This window comes from Lontra canadensis, unplaced genomic scaffold (genome assembly GCF_010015895.1).
Source record: "Lontra canadensis isolate GAN:19392208 unplaced genomic scaffold, GSC_riverotter_1.0 scaffold52, whole genome shotgun sequence".
In the NCBI taxonomy this organism is placed as follows: Eukaryota; Metazoa; Chordata; class Mammalia; order Carnivora; family Mustelidae; genus Lontra; species Lontra canadensis.
Window position 1 is genome coordinate 11,088,506 of NW_022631046.1, and position 21,382 is coordinate 11,109,887.

Here is a 21,382-nt window from a genome sequence, read left to right on the forward strand (position 1 = left end):
TAAGCAGGTAAGGGTTACCCAAGAACCTAAGTGGTTTCATTTTCGCTAATACCTAGGGTCTTCCTATCTTGGGACAGGGCTGTGTTGCATAGATTCTCCAGACTTCTCTGGGTTTCATCTACCTCCACGCAATCTTAGCACTTGATCTAGGCCAGGCCACATTTGCACATTGTATTCCCTGCTCTGGCATCAGCATAATTTATTGACTTTCTTTTTCCTGGGGAGTCTTGTAGCCAAAAGTAAAAGAAGGGTATCTTTTGTTATTGTTAGTTTTTTTCTGCAGTCTTGTTGAAGATCAAAGAATTGGCCAAAATACGAACATCAAAAAATTAGAACCAAGCAGTCTAATTGAGTAGTTTTATCCAGATGAGTTAAATCTTAAGAATTGACTGTTAATTCTTATTTTAGTTATCTTTAAAAATGTAAAATAGGCAAGTACTATGTTACTAGTGGAGTTTCTTTCTGTTAACTTTTGTAACATTGATTTTTTTATGTTTCCTGGTGGTGGGTATTGCATGGAGCACTGGGTGTGGTGCATAAACAATGAATCTTGGAACACTGAAAAAATTAAAAAAAAATAATCCATGTAAAATGCTCAGTGAAGTGCATGATACAAAGTGCTAATTCAGTGCCACTGATTAGTCACTCATATTATCATTATTGATTTGTATTGATAATAAATATATGTTAATTGAAAAAAAACTGGACATACACACACAAAACTGAACACACACACAGTAAAAATTATCTCCATTCATTGTTGCTTTTGCTATTCTGTGGAACTTTAAAATTACATTGTCCCTTTAACAGTTTCCCAGTTAAAAAGATGACAGCAAATACCTATCAAAAATCTTTAAAAAAATTTTTTTTTAAAGATTTTATTTATTTATTTGACAGACTGAGATCACAAATAGGCAGAGAGGCAGGCAGAGAGAGAGGAAGGGAAGCAGGATCCCCACTGAGCAGAGAGCCTGACGCGGGGCTCGATCCCAGGACCCTGGGATCACAACCCGAGCCGAAGGCAGAGGCTCTAACCACTGGGCCACCCAGGCGCCCCCCCTATCAAAAATCTTTACATAATGTTCTTATTTCTGACATCCTTACACATGATATATTCAACTTATAAATCCTCTGTTGAAATGGCAAATATCATTTTAAGTAAATACTTCCCTTAAAATGCCATTTGTTTATTTTATTGTTACTCAAATAATGCAAGTTCATCATAAAAAATTAGAAAAGATCATAAAGATAATCACCTTTAAAACCCAGGGTAACCACTGTTAATAATTTTCTCTGCTTGTTTGTACAGGGAGTATATGTGTGTACTTGTCTTTTTTAAAATGGGATCATACTTTGCATACTATTTTATAACCTCCACTTTCATTTCTCCCATACACTTTCAACATCTTTTCACGTAGATACATATACATTATTGTTTTTTAATATTATTATTCTTAATGGCTACATAGTGAAATGTCGTCTTCAGAGGATGAGAAAATTTATCATGAAACTTCATGATATATTTATCTTTATCATAGTACATGTGCTATGTTTTTTAGGCTTCTGCCAGAAGGCATAGTTCTCTTGAAGAACCAATGATGAATAAATTTGAAATATACAGTTCACTGGCCTGGATTGTGATAAGAGCTGCTGCCCAGGTTGGTGTGATTTTTACTTGATCTTTCTCTTTACTGTTCAAACTGTATCCTCTACCTGCCAGCTGTTAGGGCAGCACAATGTATCTCTATGAGAGAAAGGAAAATTCACGTTCTTTTGGATTTATGCTGATGATGTTTCTTAGGAAGATTAGAAATGCTCCTTATATTATACATAATGTTTTTAATCTTTATTAGCCAGGCCTGGCTTTGTTTGTTTCAGCTTTCCTTTAATGAACATATTGGCAAATACATATGTGCACATTTTGACATTTTGGCAAATATCTGTTGTAGCTAGGGCAGAGAGCCTATTTAAAGTGGCTCATACATTAATTAAATTGTCAACAGTAATGATATTTTTGACAATGATATATACTACATGTTGGGGATCATGTGTTGTTTTCAGATTATTTTTTCTTCCAATGTATATTGAATATTGTTTTATGAATATACTTTTTCAGATTATTTACCTAATGGATAATCTATGAATCAGAAAGCTCACATTTGTGGATTCTAATTATGCATTAATTTTAGGTCAGTGAAGCTGTGTTGGAAATGAATCTACTTATTGGAAAGAAGAATGCTAGAACTGATAAAGTTAGCCAAGGGGCATTACCAAACATCCCAGAATTTGCCACCGTGGATCTTCTGTCTTCATACACAGATTATTTGCTTGGTATGTTTGAAATGTCTAGGCATTTTATAAAAACCTGTTATATTTAATGTTTAATCAAGTTGCAAAGTTTTAATTGTGGTGATTTGTTGGGTTTTAGCTTAGAGAGGATAATGGTGTGAAGAACCTCAGGGAGAGGTTAACGTTCTTACGGCCTAGCTTCCAAAACAAAGGGGTATCACTTCATTGTATGTATGTACATGTTATTCAGTCAGCTCCTGCGTTTCAGATGCAGGGCTTGGTGACAAATGGTGTTCCCTTCTGTCTGCTTCTTTTTCAGTTCACACATGTCAAATGAGGCCTTTGGAAAATATTTACTTGTGGGTCCTTTCCTGATCCTTTAAACTGTGTCCTTGCTCTTGTACTCTCATGTAGTTCTCTGTGCTTTTTCTTATATTTTAAATGTGTGCATGTGTATGTATGGCTGTGGACACAGGTGTATGTATTTGAGCTCCTTCTCTCATTAAACTATCATCAGCTTCATGAGGGAAGGGACTTTTTTGTTTGCTGCCCTAACCACAGAAAATCATACATTACTTGCACATTACAAGCATTCCTATTTATTAAGTGAATTAATGAAAGAGAGGTTAGAATTTAAACTTGACCTCACTGCTATTTGCTTTTTCTCATTTAGAACTCCGTTGTTAATAAAATACAATCTAAACCTCTACGTCAGATGAGCAGTAACATATTTAACATTCATTTATGTGTTTGTCCATTCATTCATTTGAAAAATATTTATTGAGTACTCTTACATACTGAACACTTGGATGGGTTCTAAGAAGTAAGGTGCTAGAGTCTTGCTTCCAGACTGACATTTCAGTAACAAGCATAATTAATTTTCCTTGGCACTAGGTGAAGCATTGAGCCAAAGGGAATGAAGAGTGGTCCTTGAACTTGGTGGGAGTGAGGGTGGTCCTTCTAAAGCCTCTGAGAACATATCTATAGGCAGCAGCTTGACTCTGTTGAAGTGTTAATTCAACTTTAGCCAAAGGGTTAGTGTCTGAAACCATCCCCTTCTTTGGCTTTCTTCCTTTCTAGTCTAAAAATGGATTGCCAGAGGTTAAACCATTAGATGAACTTTTTATGCCGAGCTGTCATTTTCTTATTTTATTGCTTTGATGCCTGGTGGGATTTTGCTTCATCAGTTACATCTAAAATTCTGTATTAATCAGTTATTACCAAAATTATGCCATATATCAAACAGCCCTAAAACTTAGTAGCTTACAACAAGAATTCATTCTTTGACTTGTCTCATGTATTCGGCTTTAGTCTGTCAGTTGAGTTCGGGAGTAGTCCATGTACATTTATTATGAAGCCCCAGCTGAAGAGGCGGTGGCTGTTTGGGACATGCTCTTCTCACGCTGTACACCAGAGCAAAAGGGCCTAGATAGATCATGGAAGCACACTCAAGGGCTCTCTCCACACCACATCCCATAGATCGTAACAAAACAGATGGCCAAGTCCAACATCAGTGAGGAACAGAAATCTACTCTATCCATAGAGAAGGAGAGGGGCAAGAATGTTTGCTGAACGATAATCTAGACTATCATACATGACAAGTTCAGTCTGTGGCTGGTAGCAACCTAAGAGGAATTCTGAGTCACTACGTGGAAAGACAGGAAAAGGTGTTCCAGTGATCTGCTAATGTTGTCACCCAGGGGCACATGCCGTGAGGAACAGCATCCCCTCTCCAAATGATCTGAGTTGGTCCAGGTGAGCAAGTAGTCTTCATCTTAGCTATGCTTAATGCTACGGTGTCTGCTTTCTTTGCCTACTTCGGTGGTTTTCATAGCATATTCTGATTTTGTTTCTATTTTATACTATAAGCACTCCTTTACTGTTTTACCAAAATACTAAATTGAAATGACCAAATTTGGAAGTCCATGCTATTTTGCATTTTGCTTTGCCTTAAGGATAATAGTTTTGCCCTCCAGTATTTTCCTAGCAGACTGATAATTAATTCACGTTGATGGTTTCCCTTATTTCGGTATTTGGGTTGGAAGGAGGTACTGAATTCCCTCCTGATTGCTACAAATACCCAGATGGCAAGGAGGTTCGTATTATATGGAATTGCTAAAGGGCAACAGCAGCAAATAAAACTTGTTTGATTTTCCTTACATTAGCATAAATTAGCATGCAGGAGAAAACCCCAGTAATCTCACCCGCACTAGCATTGATCTATACATGAGGTGGTGATCGGTAGTCATTGTTACTGTATGCAGAGCACTGTACCAAATATTTATGTCCTGAGGGAAGGAGTAGTCATGGAACACATCAACAAAGTGAGTCCTACCTTCCATGAGCTTCTAGTCATTGACAATCAGAACAGGCATACACCTTGAAATTATATAAATGCATCTTTTAAGAGGACCATATTAATGGAGGCAGATTAAAGTGAAGCTAGACACAGACAGGATGAGCATGTGAATTAATTAGGAAGATTTTCTTCTGGAAGAAGTATACTGTAGTGCAAGTGTAAATAGATCAGAGACATGGGTTGCAGAGTGGAAAGAAAACACATTTTCCCAACAGAGTATTGATAATCAGAGGAGCATGATGTCAGAATAGACTAGTCATGTCTGTGTGCCAGAGAGCTACTGTATGATATCTGTAGGACAATACAGGAATTGAGTTATTCAGCTGGTCAGATTTATTGAGGTTTCCTCTCCATTGTCTTGTGGGTATAGAGACCCTGAAATGATGGTACTGTCAAATATAAGAACATATTTAGGTTCAGTGCAAAAGACATTTATTCACTGCCTACTTTGGCCATACTTGTATTAAAATATACATATCTTTTTGTCTTGATTTTCTTGGGGCTTTGGTAAAAAACTCAGCTAGGATAAAAATTGTTAAATTCTACAAGACACTTTGAATTAAAAGTAACATTTAAGATTAATGGTTCTGGATGCAGCCTCTCACAACTACATACACTTGGTATATAGAAAAACATAAATATGTCATGCTAAAAGCTAATGTTGGTGAACTATTGTCAGGAATATTAAAAGAGATCTGTAGAGCAGAACTAAGGATCACAACTGACCTTTAATATATGCTCTGCCACTTGAAAGAGAAAAACTTCCAGCCTAAAAAAAAATCTGATTTTTCTTTCTTTACTGCCTTGCCCCTGGTTCAGGGACATGGGGTCAATACCAACTAAAAACTGGGATGCTATTCCTCTACTACTATGTTGATTTCTTCTATTCCTCTGAGACACAACTGTCCATAGGGGGAGAACTAGGGGAACACATCCTCAACTCCCAAATTATTACACAACTTATAGATGATAATGGAGATAAATCATTTATGCTGATAGCAGTGATGTGTGTGTGTGTGTGCGTGTGTGTGCACATGCTCTCTATCAGTTTAGAGAATAAGCAGTTGAGACAATGGGGTGTGATGACAACCATCCTCAGTGAAGCAGAGCTGTTCTGGTCCAACACCTGCAAGATTCTAGAAATTTCACTGAGAGTTCTGCACTTTGATCACTTAAATGTGAGAAGGAACAGTCCCATAACCAAGAGTGGAGCATACATTCTCCACCCTCTATTATCAGACACTAGGTGTGGAGATGTTCTTTATTCTAGACAGAGTCAACAATGAAAAATAAGAAGCAACGAATGCAATGGAATGCAGTCTTGCAGGGGAAGATTGACACTGCAGGGAAACAGAGGAAGTGTAACAAAATTGTTTGGAACTCTCAGCAGGGCCCAAACAATCAAAGACTGACACAACCATGGAAAGCCATAATGCAGCAAGTGCTAGATAATAGCGGGACCAGTGGCTTCTGGTGCTATGTGTTAGTGCTTTCTTATATGATTTAATTTATTCTTTAGGAAAATTCCATGAGAGTGTCATTATGCACATATAGTAAATGAAGAAAGGTCCTCAGAGAGGTTATGTAACTAGAATGATTTTCTACTGCTGATACAAACCCTGATCTATCCCATTCTAAAAGCTGTGCCCTTGATCACTGTGTTGGGTGTGATAGGAAAGTATTATCAGGAAATCAAAGTATTGGATTTGAGCTGACATGAAAGATGCTTTTGCCTTCCCAAATCCAAATGTGTAGCAAGGTTGGGTAAAACAGAACCAAAATCGTTTTAACTTATAGCTCAGCATGAAATCAGGAAAAGAAAATCTTAAGTTACCAAAATAAAATGAGGGATCATAAACAAGGGCTGAAGGTGAGGACCTCATTGGAGAGGGAACAGCTGGGGCTGGGACTTTGAATGCCTGGTCAAAGAGGGCACCTGGAAGGAGGGCCGTGTAGGTAGGGCAGGTCAGAACCCTAACTACATGGAGCTGAGGTGCAGAGTGGACTTGTTTACAAACTGAGGACTGGAAACACAATGCCTTACTGGCTTACGTAGATGCAGAGAAACATGTCAAGTGCCCGGTCAGGGCCAAAAATTAGCCACTTGGGAGAAGTCAGACCACCACCTAAGATGGTAAGGTTGGAATTCTCACCACCTTAAAAATGCAGGGAAATTTAAATACTGGCCCAGAACCATGAAACCCATGCAACCTTGGCTGTGGCTGGAGGGAAACCATTACAATGGATGTACCTCCCACAATAGTTCTGAAGATAAACGTATAGTGCAAATTATACCAGGACAAATTCTGGCATTCCCTTTTGGGTTATAAAGCCAAAATAATTGTAAATACCCAATCAGAAAAAGTAGCCTTTTTATAAACAAAGAAAATTTGAACTGGTATTAATTTTCTCCAGTGATGTTAAAGACCAGACAACGTTGGTCAAATACAAAAGAGGCTCGTTGTTTTCTTTTAACTTAGTTCAATTTTTTACATAGGTAATTCATTGTCAAGAAGCAAAACTCCCAAGGGGCATCTGGGTGGCTCAGTCAATTAAATGTCCAACTCTTGATTTCGGCTTGGGCTACGATCTCAGTCTCCTGGGATTGAGCCCCATGTCAGGCTCTATGCTCACTGCGGAATCTGCTTCAGATTCTCTCTCCCTCTCCCTCCCCTGCTCTCACTCTCCTTTCTTTCTCAAATAAATAAATAAAATCTTTTAAAAATGAAAATAAAAAAATAAATGATTTTAAAAATTTATTTATAATTTTTAAAAAAATTTATTTATAAAAGGGCATGGAGAGAAGGTCTTCCTTCTACCTTCTCTGCAAGTAACTGAGTTCTCTGCAGAGGCAGTTGGCATCATTGCATTCATGTCCTATTCCTGCTATAAGAAACAACCACAATTTAGGGACTTAAAACCATACAAGGTCTATCTTCAGTTCAGGAGGTCAGAATTCTAAAATAGGTCTCACTGGGCTAAAATAAAGGTGTAGGGAGGCTTTAGGGGAGAATCTGTTTTGGCTGGAATGCTGGCTTATATGATAGTAGATTCACAAATATGCTTTTTGTTTGTTTGTTTACATTGTCCTAGTACACATTTGCCCATTCTTTTATTTTCAACCTTTCTAATCATCTTATTTTAAATATGCCCCTTAAATAGAACACAGAGGTGGGCTTTCTTTGTTTTAGAACTTGATAGTATTTTTCTTTTTGATAATAGGCAACTTTAGCTAATTTAAATTAATTGACATGAAAGGTATGTTTGGCATTATTTTGTATCATTTTATAATATGTATATAATAAACTAGGAGACAAAAACAATAAAATGAGATAATTTCAAGGGAAAAAGAAACAATTAGCCAACTTATGTAGGAAAATTAATTACAGTTAAAAAGAATAAATGAGAGGAAGGTAGTCACTGATATTGAGAAATTGAGTTTTTTTCTGTTTAAGTTGAAGCAAATAAATTTTAAAAACTTTGTGAAATGTATAATTTTGGAGAAAAATATAATTTACCCAAATTTACTTCAAAATACATTATATAAAAAATTAGGCAAATCTATTATTATAGAAGAAATAAAGTTATATGAGGAATTAAAATTAAAGTTTATTAACTAATTTTGAAAGAACAGTAATAAATCCATTAGAAGTTAGCATGAGTGACATTAAAAATCTCTTTAATGTCTGGCTTAATAACAGAGCTGGACTCTCACACCCACTTCTGCAGTCAGCCTGTGACAACATGTTTTAGTCGAAATATGTGAAGAAAATTCAGCTTCACACAGATAGGTAGATAGAAAGTGGAGGACTATTTTAAGAGCCTTTTCAGATAATTGTGAGTATTCTTTGATACCAAACCAACACCAGGTATATGGTAGTTCCTTAGTTCCAGTGTAGACTATGAAACAATATCATTGAACTTTTCGTACTGTTACATTAAATACATTCGTCTTTCAGTCTGAGTGGATCTTTTACTCATACACGATTTTGTAATATCATGCATCAGATATTTGGAAAATCGTGACTCTCTGGGTTATGCAGGACTTCCAGATGTTTGTATAATTCACTGGACAGTTTTTAAAAAATAAAATTTTTAAAATACCACCACCATTCTTCTTATCAGAAAGTATTGGGAAGCCCATGGTGGCATATACAAATTTTCCAAAGTTCTAAATTTTTTCTTAAAAATTTGAATTTTATCATTGGTAGTAAATATTGTCAGTTATTTTCCTACTTTATGGAAGGTGTCTGCTGCACAACTAAGTATGGACAGCACTTAGTTTGTCTTTTCAGTTGTTCTTTTATGTAAAAATGGTGTTCCATGGTGGGGGGTTGGCCCAGGGGTGTGGGGATCAGTGCATTCCATTTACAATTCAATTACAGAAGTGCTTTTCCTTAAGACAGCCATTGTGTATTTCAGTATGCAGCAGAAATATTTTTTTAATTTAAATTCAAGTCAAGTTAACCTATAGTAGTATTTGTTTCATGAGTAGAATGTAGTGATTCGTCAGTTACATAAACACCCAGTGCTCAACACCACCAGTGACCTTCTTAATGCCCATCACCCATTTAACCCATCCCTCCTCCTCCTTCCTCTACCTCCCCTCCAGCAACCCTCAGTTTGTTCTCTATAGTTAAGAGTTTCTTTTGGTTTGCCTCCCTCTCTGTTTTTATCTTATTTTATTTTTCCTTCTTTCTTGAATTCTACATATGAATGAAATCATATGATATTTTACTTTCTCTGACTGACTTATTCCACTTAACATAATACACTCTAGTTTCACCCACATTGCTGCAAATGGCAAGATTATATTCTTTTTGATGGCTGAGTGGAAACATTTTATGTGTTCTTCCCATTTCATCACACAAATTATGAAAAAAGATGGGTACTTGAGGGTCAGTAGTTAATAACTTTAATTTTTCTGCTTATCAGGGACATTCTTAAGTGAAACTGTCATTTTTATTTATTTATATTTATTTTTTAATTTATTCATTTTACTATGAGTGCATGGTAATGAAGAATGCAAGAACTACTAGTACAGTTTGATGTCACTGCCTTCCTAGGGGAAGGCACCACAGTTTTACTTATCATTCCCTCTGCACCATCAATGCACATGTCAACACACTTATTCCAGGATAAACCACTGAATTCATAAAGATTATTCAACATTTTGCATATTTCACTTGTATTCTTGCTCATCATTCACAAATAAGGAGATCTTTCAGTAGTTGGTGCTGATATTATTAGACAAATCCAAGCAAAACTGCATGACCAACAATGTCCACAGATGTGAGCATTTGTAAGGCAAAAGTGCAACTCTGTGGATGTGTTACTGAGGCTTCATGTTTGCAGCTATATCTCGAATTCTACAAGTTATTTTATTATTGGAAAATGCTACAATTTTGTTTACTGATTTTTCAACCAGTGCAAGTTATTGCAAACAGGACACTGAGGTCTTAGTCTTCAGGATATGTATTCAGCAATGTTAACTTATTAGTTTCTAGGCTTTTGTGTGCGTTTCTCTAGCCAACACAATATGATAACCTACTCTATAAGATGCTTCACTGACTTTTTCATTTGTAGTTTGAAAAGCTATAACAAAGAATTTTTTTTCTTTTAAGAGCTCATCACATACACGTTCAAAATGTGTATGTATTTCTTTTTCTTTAAACTCTGAAAATTGGTCTTAAGATACCTCAACTTAACTGCCACCATAACTGTTTTAAAAATGTGCAACTCACCATTGCCCGTTCTTTCTGAGATTTACATCTGAATATTATCCTCTGCCTCCTTTGTATCCTCTACCTGGGGACAACCACTTTGGACACAATGCCGTGCATCTTGTGGTTTGGGATTTTAGCTCATTCCTGGTTTATTGAAAATAGAATTTGCATTTCGTTATTTGTTTTTTGTGTTGTTTTGGGATGATTTCCAGGAGAAGACAACATGCCAATTCTATATGGACAACTTTGCTGGAAGTCACCACAAAAATATTTTATCGTGTTGTAACATAAATATGGAAAAATCACACAAATCGTGAAAATACAGTTTCATTCAATATCATAAAAGAAATGCTCATATAACCATCATGGGTAAAAAATAAAATAAATCCAGTACCCTACAAGTCTATATCATGTCCCCTTTCACTGCCAACCAACCCCCTTTTTTCCCCAGCCTTATTGAAATATAATTGATGTATAACATTTTGTAAGTTTAAGGTGTAAAATGTAATGATTTATACATGTATACATTGCAGAATAATTACCACAATCAAGTTAGTCAATGCATCCTAACAATCCTGCTTTCTGATTTCTAACACATGTATTAGTTTTGCCAGCTTTTGATTTTTGTGTAAGTGAAATTATAGTCTATATTCTTTTATATCTGTCTTCTTTTGTTCAACACTATGTTTGTGTAGTTCATTCTTTGATGGACATAATAACAATTTATTAGCCATTCTACTGTTGATAAATATTTGGGGGTTATCAGGAATGATGCTTCTATGAATATACTTGTATATTAGTTTTTGTGCACAAACATACACATTTTTTTAAAGATTTTATTTATTTATTTGACAGACAGAGATCACAAGTAGGCAGAGGCAGGCAGAGGGGGTGAGGGAAGCAGGCTTCCTGCTGAGCAGAGAGCCCGATGAGGGGCTCGATCCCAGGATCCTGGGATCATGACCTGAGCCGAAGGCAGAGGCTTTAACCCACTGAGCCACCCAGGACCCCCTTAAACATAAACATTTTTATGTATATACCAAGGAGTAGAATTGCTGGGTCATAGGTATATATATTTTCAACTTAGTACTATCAAGAAGTTCTCCAAAGAGGTTTGAATTTAAATTTTACCTTGATGACTAAAAAGGTAGGATACTATTATATATAGTAATGGCTTTTTTTTTAATTTAAAGATTTTTACTTATTTATTTGACAAAGAGCTACAGAGAGAGCACAAGTAGATAGAGCAGCAGGCAGAAGGAGAGGGAGAAGCAGGCTCTATACTGAGCAGGGAGCCTGTTGTGGGGCTCGATCCCAGGACCCTGGGATCATGACCTGTGGTGAAGGTGGCCGCTTAACCGACTGAGCCACCTAGGGTCCCCAGTATTGGCTTTTTTTAGTCTTTTTAAGGAACTCCTTATTCAAGGATCATGACCAGTTTTCTTGGGAGTTTTCTCTTTTTCTTAGAAATATGGAGAGATTCTTTCAGTATTCTGGATATAACCATTTTGTAGAGTATAAGTTGCAAATATCTTTTATCCCCTCTATGCTTTGCCTTTACATTTTGCTAGTTGTACCTTTTGACTATACAAAGTTCATAATTTTAGAAATTCTTTTTCTATGAGATTTTCAAAACTGAAAACAGAAAGCATAAGCCACAAAAGAAAAGATTTATAAATTGGACAACATTAAAGAAGATGTGCTCCATATACACAATGGAATATTATGCAGCCATCAGAAAGGATGAATACCCAACTTTTGTTATCAACATGGATGGGACTGGAGGAGATTATGCTAAGTGAAATTAGTCAAGCAGAGAAAGTCAATCATCATATGGTTTCACTTATTTGTGGAACATGAGGAATAGCACAGAGGATATTAGGAAAAGGAAGGGGAAAATGAAAGGGGAGAATCAGAGGAGGGAGACAAACCATGAGAGACTATGGACTCTGGGAAACAAACTGAGAGTGTTAGAAAAGGAGGGGAAGTGAGGGGGTTGGGTGAGCCTGGTGATGGGTATTAAGGAGGGCATGGATTGCGTGGAGCACTGGGTGTTATATGCAAACAATGAATCATGGAACACTACATCAAAAACTAATGATGTTCTGTATGGTGACTAACATAACATAAAAAAAAAAGAAATATTTTTCTATGCAAAAGTCATAAAGATACTCTCCTATGTTTACCATCTTTTTTTTTTTTCCACAATTAGACCTACAAGTCACCAAGTCACCTAGAATCTATTCTTGTATATGGTGTGAGGCTGAAGTCAAGATTATTTTTTCCATATGATATAGAATTAACCCAGAACCATGTATTAAAAAGACCAACCTTTTTCACAATATTGCTGTGTCACATCTGTTTTAAACCAAGTGTCCAAGTATATGGTGTAAGAAAGGTAGAAAGAGAGCAAGAGAGAGAGAGAGAGAGAGAGAGAGAATCAGCATGTTCTTATATTTATCTCATCAGAGAAATAAATATAAGAATATTTTGCAAGACCACAAGGAGAGATGCGTGTTCCCATTGAAAAGGCCTACTACATAACAAGGAGCATGAATGAAAAAGACCTAGGCCTAGATGCAAAATGAAATTTTTAATCACCACAAATAATGAAGAGTTCATTAAAAACATTACAGAGTAAAGAAGATGGTCAAACACAGGAATGAGTATTTGACTAGCATCTGGCTTCTCCCCAGCAATGGTGGATACTAGAAAACAGTAGACTAAGACCTTTAAAGTTTTAAAGAACGATGAGTTTCAACCAAAATCATATATTTAGCTAAACAATCAGTCAAGCATGACTGAGTTGAGTAAGGACTCAACTGATTTTCTTTTGGTGAACTTTCTAAAAGTAAATTACTAGCAAATGTACCTCAGCACCCTGCTGAGGTAGGAAGGAAAGGAGGAAGGAAGTGGGATTAGGGAGAGGTTTGTGCAGTATTCCAAAAGTACTGGGAATATTCTCTTTGCTAAACTGGTAAGAGCATGGGAATTCATCTTATTATGCAAGAAAACATACGTAGACCGTTAACCATAAAAGTTTCTATTCATCTTTCTTCCTTTCCTTCCTGGAAGCAGCCATTATCCTAATAAATACCAATAAATATCCTAATAAAATACTGTATATATATGCTATAAATATATAAATATACGTGTGTGTGTGTGTGTGTGTGCGTGTGTGTGTGTTGTGACAATCTTTTCAGGATCTTACCATGCCCATTTTAAAGATGAGAAAATTAAAACTGAGGAAGTCAAAAGCCCAGAGAGGAGCAGAGAGGTTCAAGGTCACACACTTGTGAGAAGTACATCTGGAATTTGAACTGTGACCCTACACTATATACTTTCTGCCTTATAGATCTAATTAATTCATTTTGCATGCCACCAAATGAATAGACTTCTGTTTATTTTTCCAAGTTTCCATTTTTTTGATATTACAACAATGGTGTCATGACTGTCTTCTACAAGAGTCCTCATGTACTTATGCCACTTACGAGTATCTGCATTTCTAATTGTGTAAGATCTTGTCAAACTGCTTTCCCAAGAAGTTGCTCTTATAAGTAGTATATGAAGATACCAGTTGCCTTACATTATTATCACTATTTGTTATTTTCAGAGTTTAGTATCTATCAATTGCTGAGAGGTGGAAGTGCATTTCATTTTAATTTGCATTTTTCTCATTTTTAACAATGCTAAAACTTTAGCTATTTGGGTCTCCTTTTCTATGAGTTGACTGTTGAAATTTTATGTCCACTTTTCTGTTGGACTCTTGACTTTTCTTTATCAATTAGTGCAAGGAATTACACATATTTGAGAAAAACAATTCATATGTATTCTAAATATTCCAAATATTTTTTCTCCGCCAGTCGTTTATCTTTTAACTTTATTTTTTTTAAGGATTTTATTTATCCATTAGTTGGAGAGAAAGATCACAAGCAGGCAGAAAGGCAGGCAGCGAGAGAGGGAGAAGCAGGCTCCCCACCAAGTAGAGAGCCCGATGTGGGGCTCGATCCCAGGACCCCGAGACCATGACCTGAACCGAAGGCAGAGGCCAAACCCACTGTGCCACCCAGGAGTCCCTGTCTTTTAACTTTATGTTTGGTGTCTTTTGTGATATAAAAATGTTTTGTTTTTTTTTTAATCAAATGTGGCCCTATATGTCAGTCTTTCCTTTATGGGTTATTTTTTTTTTTCCATATGGTTATTTTTCAAGGAAAGCATAATATTTGCCTTACAAACTTTCTTCATTTACTGTTATTATTTTTTACTTTTAGATAACTACCAAGTGGTCTTCCCGACTGCCTATACATGCTCTTATCAAAGTGATGGCGTGTGTGATAATACAGATGCTAGAAAAACTCCTCAGAATAAAGTGGATATTACATGGATTCTTCTACTGCGCTATTATATTCATCTGCAAAGGATTAATAATATGAGCAAACTGCTAGGTAGGTTTTGATGGGTTAAGAAAAACACATTTTCCAATTCTTGTTAAGTCATCTTTCTTTTTTAGAATTTTAAAATGCTATTGACCTCTTTTTGGAGTGAACTCTCATCAGAATATGAAAATTTCAGAGGCTCGTAACCTGAGATACACAGATCTTTGGGTAGAATAGTATTTCAACATAGCTAACTTCCTCTGACATTCTATATATTTTATTTCACATATTTAAAAATGTTATTGTAAGGATGTATCCAGAGGCTTCTCAAGACTGCCAAAGTGGCCCATGGCTCAAAACAGTTAACAATAAGAGTGATCACAATTGACAGCTTATGAAATGAACAGTATGGAATTTTGACTTTAAGGAGAGAATGTTCCAGCATCCAGTATGTAAAAGAGAAAAAACACATGACTTCAGATAATTTATGTAACTTTATTGAGTATTTTTGTTTTGTTTAGTTTTTGTTGTTGTTGTTGTATCATCAATGCTGTCTGAAGAACATCCAGAAAAACTGGGATAATCTGCTTCATGTCAGTCCCTCTTGTGTTTCTCACTGTGCTCATGAAATTGGTGATTTTGTGTTGTTCATCAGTGCAGATAGTTGGAAAGGACAGTTTGGCCCGTGTCAGGGCCCAGTGATGGAGAAGCTGGCAAGGCAAATAGGCTGAGTCACAGAGTTACTGCGCATGGTTATCAGGAATTAGCAGTAGGATAGAAAACACACAGAGAGGTGTCAGGTGTAAAAGGTACATCACGAGAAGGGCAAGAATATAAGAAGTTCGAGAGCAGAGGATGTGGACATGAGCCAGTAGAGCACAGTCTGGCAATGCCTGCCCCATATCAACTCAGCTCACCTTTGAATTCACCTGCTGGCACCTGTCACGCGTCCACATTTTACTGCTTTTCTGCCCTGGGCTCTTCCTAAAACTACGGAGACTTGCTCAGCCCACTGTCAGGACAGTCCAAAATGCCAGGGATTCCACACATACTAATGAGGTAGGAAACTGGTAGAAAACATTCCAGTTTCCCAATCCAGACAGTTCTACATGTTATTTTTCAGAAGGTCTTCAGCAGGACTGAGCCCTTATTGTCCAAAGCTACAGCCCATCCATTAACTCTCTGTTGGCTCTTCTCTACATCACACTTCATTTGTTCTCTGACGTATGCTCCTGAGATCACTTTTCAAATAAATTGCCTGCACCTAAGTTTTTGCTTTAAGATCTTTGTCAGGGTAAGTCCCAAATAAGATGACTATGTAGAATATTTTGTATTGTCAAGACTTAGAACCTAAAGCAATGTCCTCAAACCCTTCTGAAATTGTCTTCATTTCCTTGTGGCAAGAAGCAATGCCATTAGTGTATAAGCTTAAAAACGGAGGAATTACACTGGCAACCAGTCACTGAGGTGGTGTGATTTATAGGGAGAGCAGTTAATGAGCAAATACCAACAATACTGAGACTGTTCTCTTGTCTAACATGACTCTAAATTAACATATTTTTCTTCACTAAGCGTCTCCAAAACCAGGATCTGGAATTTCATTGCCAGATGATACACTTCTCACGTCCCTTTTCAACTCTGGGCTGATTTTACGCCAAAAAGAAATGCATTTTTTCCTTAAAAGATTTTTACAGCTGTATTCTTCCTCTTGTATTGATGAATTTCCAAGAGAACTATGTCAAGGATTGGAAAATACGCTTTTTTTGGAAAAAATCTTATATGACCCAGTCAAGGTACTGTTCTCAAACATACATGTTTGTAAAACTTCTTAGAGTCATTGCTATATTTCTGAAGGAAGCACATTTGAGATAACTCAAGTGGATATCGTGTATTGTAAATTTCTAATTTGTATTTATAAAATGAATAAATCAAGTCATTTGCATTGAATTCTTTCCAAACAAACAAAAAAAATACATCAGTCATTAATTTTGAATTCTCTTGACTTTGGACTTCACCATATAGTACTTTCATTTTTATGATTATAAACTTGCCCATATCACACATGTCCATGTTTCTAAGCCCAGAGAAGTACCTGAAAATGTGACTTCTTCCAAACTGAGAACCTTTGTATCTTGTTCTGCTAGATTTTTGGATAGATAATAATATATTTTTTTAAAAACCATTCTTGAACAAAAGAGTGAGGTTATATTAATAAATTGTGATTTTAAAAAGTAGTGGGAAGACCTACTAAGAGATAATTTAAGTATTCATTTAAAGAAGTGATTCTCAGTGAGAGTTATGGAGTGGCTGTCCAGGCAGTGCATTAGGATCCACATGGGAGGATTGGCATGCCCAATGCTCGACACCCCTATTTCTTGCCCAGATTATAGATCATTTAAGAAATAAAAAAGTTTAAGAGTATGGGATTAAAAAAATACCCACCCTAATGAGTCAGTGTTGACATTGCAGGATATAGTTTATATTTACTGGAAATGGTCTTCCTAAAAGCAAATAGCACAGTAGACAGATTTTGCCAATCCAGCTGTGTTTGTTTGTTTTGTTGGTTTGGTCATTATAGGCCTCCTTAAAATATGTGTGGACACAGACCTTTTTAAAATCTGTCTCTTGGGGACACCTGTGTGGCTCAGTCAGTTAAGCGTTCTTCTTCACCTCAGGTCACGATCCCAGGGTTCTGGGATCGAGTCCCAACATCAGGCTCCTTGTTCAGGTAGCCTGCTTCTCCCTCTGCCTACTGTTCCTCCAGCTTGTGCTCTCTCAATCTCTCTCTCTGACAAATAAATAAAATCTTTAAAAAAATTAAAAAAAAATCTGTCTCATGAAGGAACAGAGAATGGTCACTCCCTACAAACCATTCTCTCCCAAGAAGAAAGAGCATAATTATGCATATCCAAAATTTCTTTTTTGCCAAATTCACCAGTCAAGTAGTTCTCCAGGGGAGATGAGCGAGAGGAGTTGAAAGGCCAGCAATGTACTATAAGTGTCTGACCCTCGGCTGGGAAGGAAGCAGCGGGAGTGGGAAGAAATCATTTCCATCTAACACCAGATCCCCAATTCACCCTTCTAGAAACTGTGACTCCCTTTGAGAATTACTGTCATGTGTCCCAGATGCCTCTGGTATTCATTCTGGCATAAGGGGCAGAGAATGAGAAGGTGGAGAACTATAGTTTTGTGAATGGATTCTTGTGACTATTTTGTATGAGTCTGGAAACTAATCGGTGTGATTTCTTAATATTCTGAAAGGAGCTCTGCTTGAGGATTTTAGTATTAAGGGCAGCCTACCATCACCCATTTCCTAAGCATGAAGCTCTGGACAGAGAACCTTGAATACACTGTAAATGTATGTGACATTTCTAATGGCAGCAGCATTACCAAAGATTGTTGTACCCTGTTTGCTCTTTTTTTTTTTTTTTAAATATAATTAGTGTAACACTCTCCCAGAATAATCAGCTCTGGAGATCACTGTCGCTCGCCTGACAGGTGCAAGCCACCTAATCATGTGTTCGTTTCACTGGGGTAGACAGCTAACGAGCATAGAGCCTTTTGGATTTTTTAAAAAAATAAACTGCAAGCTTGGCTGATTTTTATAATAACATTTTTGAGCTTTTAATCACTCACGAGGCTATTTCAATCAAACTCTTTCCATAATTTGATACTTAATCCTGCCTTTCCTCCACAAAGAAATAGATGTCTTTCCAGAGAGATCATTGCTAGGTGCCAGGCTCATCAACGTGTGCGTCTGCATATTGTTAGGTCTATTGAAGCTCTGTGGTGGAAAAACAAAGATGCCAAACAAATTACATTAAAAATTCCTAGAAAAAAATGATTAAAATTATGCACAATGCTGGGTGATTCATGTTTAGACTTGTTGTAAGGTCAAATATTTGACTAGTGTAAAGTGATTTGTTGTTTTTAGGACTGTGGCAAACAAGCTTCTCCTGGTAGGTCTGTTGTTTCATTCCTTTCAAAGAATAAATAAAACATACAAAAAATATTCAGTGTATGGTCCACCAATGAGCATATATACTTAATTCCATTAGCAAATAGATTTTATGTTTTTGTAAAGATAATGGAAAATTAAATGCCTCTTTTGATATTAACTTTTGTTACAATTTACCATTATTAGACCATCATGTTAGTAAATGCTGTATATATTGAAATAGTAAATATTTGCTTATTATTTTTCTCTCCTTAGTTATTTTTTTCTGCTTAGTCATTAAATATGAATTCTTGCTAAAATAGTTGTCAGAACCTCTGAAAGGCACTTAGATATGAAAAAAATATAAGATTAGTTTTGGAATCAGTTATTTACCTGAATTTTTGGTGAACCGCATGACATAGAATTAATCTTAATTTAGCACTTTTTTAAATGATTATTTAAACATAATAGTCTTGTTTATTGTTTATTTTGGTTATGCTTTTAGTATCATAGTACTAATAAATGAAGATTCTGGCTTATAATATCCTTTTATGATGATAGTCTCTAGACATTTTTGTAAAGTTTTCATCTTTAATGTTACCCTTCGGTCATGACATATTTTTTCTTTTTTCAGTAGACAACTTGAAAGGTCTGTGCTTTCTCTTTTTATTTTATTTTGAAGACTCTCACTGACAGTCTTATATCTTGAATAAGCTCAGAAATGGTGGGAGGCACAAAGCCTTACAGAAACAACAGGCATTTCTTACTGACCACTTACATGTTCCCCTTCATCATCAAGCCTTAAGATACCTTGGATATCAAAAGTTCAACAAGAGAATTGCTTCCCAGCTACCATGCTATAATGTTGGATTGAATAAGAGCAAGTAAATTTTGAAAATAGTTTACATTCCATTAAAGAAGGTCCTTTTCAGATTTGAGCTATTATTATCACTATTATTATCTCTCTGGATAGACTGTTAGTTTTTTGATAGCAACCGTGCTTTGTTTTCTGAGCTAGTTTAAAAAAACTGAATAATTTATGAAATTGCCAATTGCATCCTATACATTTATGTTTCCTGAAAACTCCTGATTCAGGGACCTGGTTGCATCAAAGTAGGCTCAGATACTCCAAGACTGAATTTACAAATCAACCACATTCATGTAAAGAGGGAATGAGATCAGTAGATTTTAATATTTTATAGCAAAAACTGTGTCTTATTTTGCATATGACATTGCAAAAAATGCTGTTGGAAAGTAGATACTATTTATTATAATCATACCTTCAGTTTATTCACCACTGAATAAACAAGAAAAAAAAAGCGATGTTCTTAGAATCTGTGATGATCTTGAGACTGAAATCATAGCAGTGACATTTTCCTCTCTACATCTTTAGTCTGGGAGAGTCACCAAAGTGGAAGACATTTGTTGAGTTCTATGGGTTTTTCTTTTTCTTTTTTTTTTTTTTTTCAAAGATTATTTATTTGAGAGAGAACATGAGCAGGAGGGGCAGAGGGGAAGAAAAACAGAGACAGAGAATCTCAGATTTTGCACTGAGCAAGAAGCCTGAGGCAGGGCTCGATTTCACGACCCGAAGAACATGACCTGAGCTAAACCAAGAGTTGGACACCTAACCAACTGCACCACCCAGGTGCTCTTGAGTCCCATGTGTTTTGAAGCATATTTTTCTGTAGTAGAATCTTCTCTGGTAATCGGGAACAGTTTTAAAAGCTACACCTACAAGACAAACTAAAACAATTCCCAGAATTTTATATTGTAGAAAATATTGAATGGATATTGAGTGAATGTTTTAAATATTGAATGAATTTATTACCAGCAATTAAACTGCTTTTGATTTTCCCCTAGTTATGTCATGACTCTTCTCTACACTCCAATTTATCATTAAATAAACTCTCTGCCAGCCCATCTTCTGGAGATGTGTCATCAGATATGAAGATACAAGATTTAAACAAAGAACTTTGCTTTCAGTGGTACATTCCTCCTCTAGAAAGACCTCCAAAGGACACAGAACCTATGGTATGTAATATAATCACAAAGCTAAATCTTATATATAGATATAAAGTTTAACTTGACCATTATAACTTGAAAATAGGGTCCAGCTCCTTGTCATATAGATGAAAATATCCAGCAATATAGAATGTATGTTGTCTAGTAGAATGAATCTGAAAATAACTAAGAAATCAGGAAAAGTCTGACTTGAGTTGATCATTTTTTCTTTTTTCTGATCGTCAAGGGATACTTTCCAGTGTGTCACCATAACATAGGATGTTTAACTTTTTTTTGAAGCCACCTCATCAGTTTAAGGATTTTTTTCCTACTGTCTACTTTGCTAAGATTTTTTAATCAAATCCAAATCTTCTGCTGTGTCTATTAATATTATTTTATGATTTTAATATGTTAATCAATTTTTAAAAATATTAAATCAATCTTATGTTCCTGAGATAAACTCAAATTGGTCATGTATTAATTTCACTGGGTTCAGTTTATTAAAGTTTTGTGTTGGATTTTTGCCACTGTTTAAGAGTAATATTGTGTTAAAATTTTCATTTTCATACTATCTTTGTCAGATATATTTTATATCAAGATTTTGTTAGATGTATAAAGAGAGTTGATAAATATCCATATTTTTCTATTCTCTGGTGACATCTCTGTAAGTTTAGAGTAAACTTTTCTCCTC

At 35.9% G+C, this 21,382-nt stretch overlaps 1 protein-coding gene across 2 annotated transcripts in view; it reads left to right on the plus strand.

The window, feature by feature from the left end:
• CFAP54 (cilia and flagella associated protein 54) overlaps positions 1–21,382 on the plus strand; it is a 317,324-nt gene that overhangs the window by 248,709 nt on the left and 47,233 nt on the right. For both annotated transcript variants that reach the window (XM_032874281.1, XM_032874282.1), the window contains 5 exons: positions 1,560–1,658; positions 2,190–2,331; positions 14,646–14,819; positions 16,323–16,543; positions 20,551–20,721. In XM_032874281.1, coding sequence (XP_032730172.1) covers positions 1,560–1,658; positions 2,190–2,331; positions 14,646–14,819; positions 16,323–16,543; positions 20,551–20,721 — 807 coding nt within the window. The remainder of the gene's footprint in view (positions 1–1,559; positions 1,659–2,189; positions 2,332–14,645; positions 14,820–16,322; positions 16,544–20,550; positions 20,722–21,382) is intronic.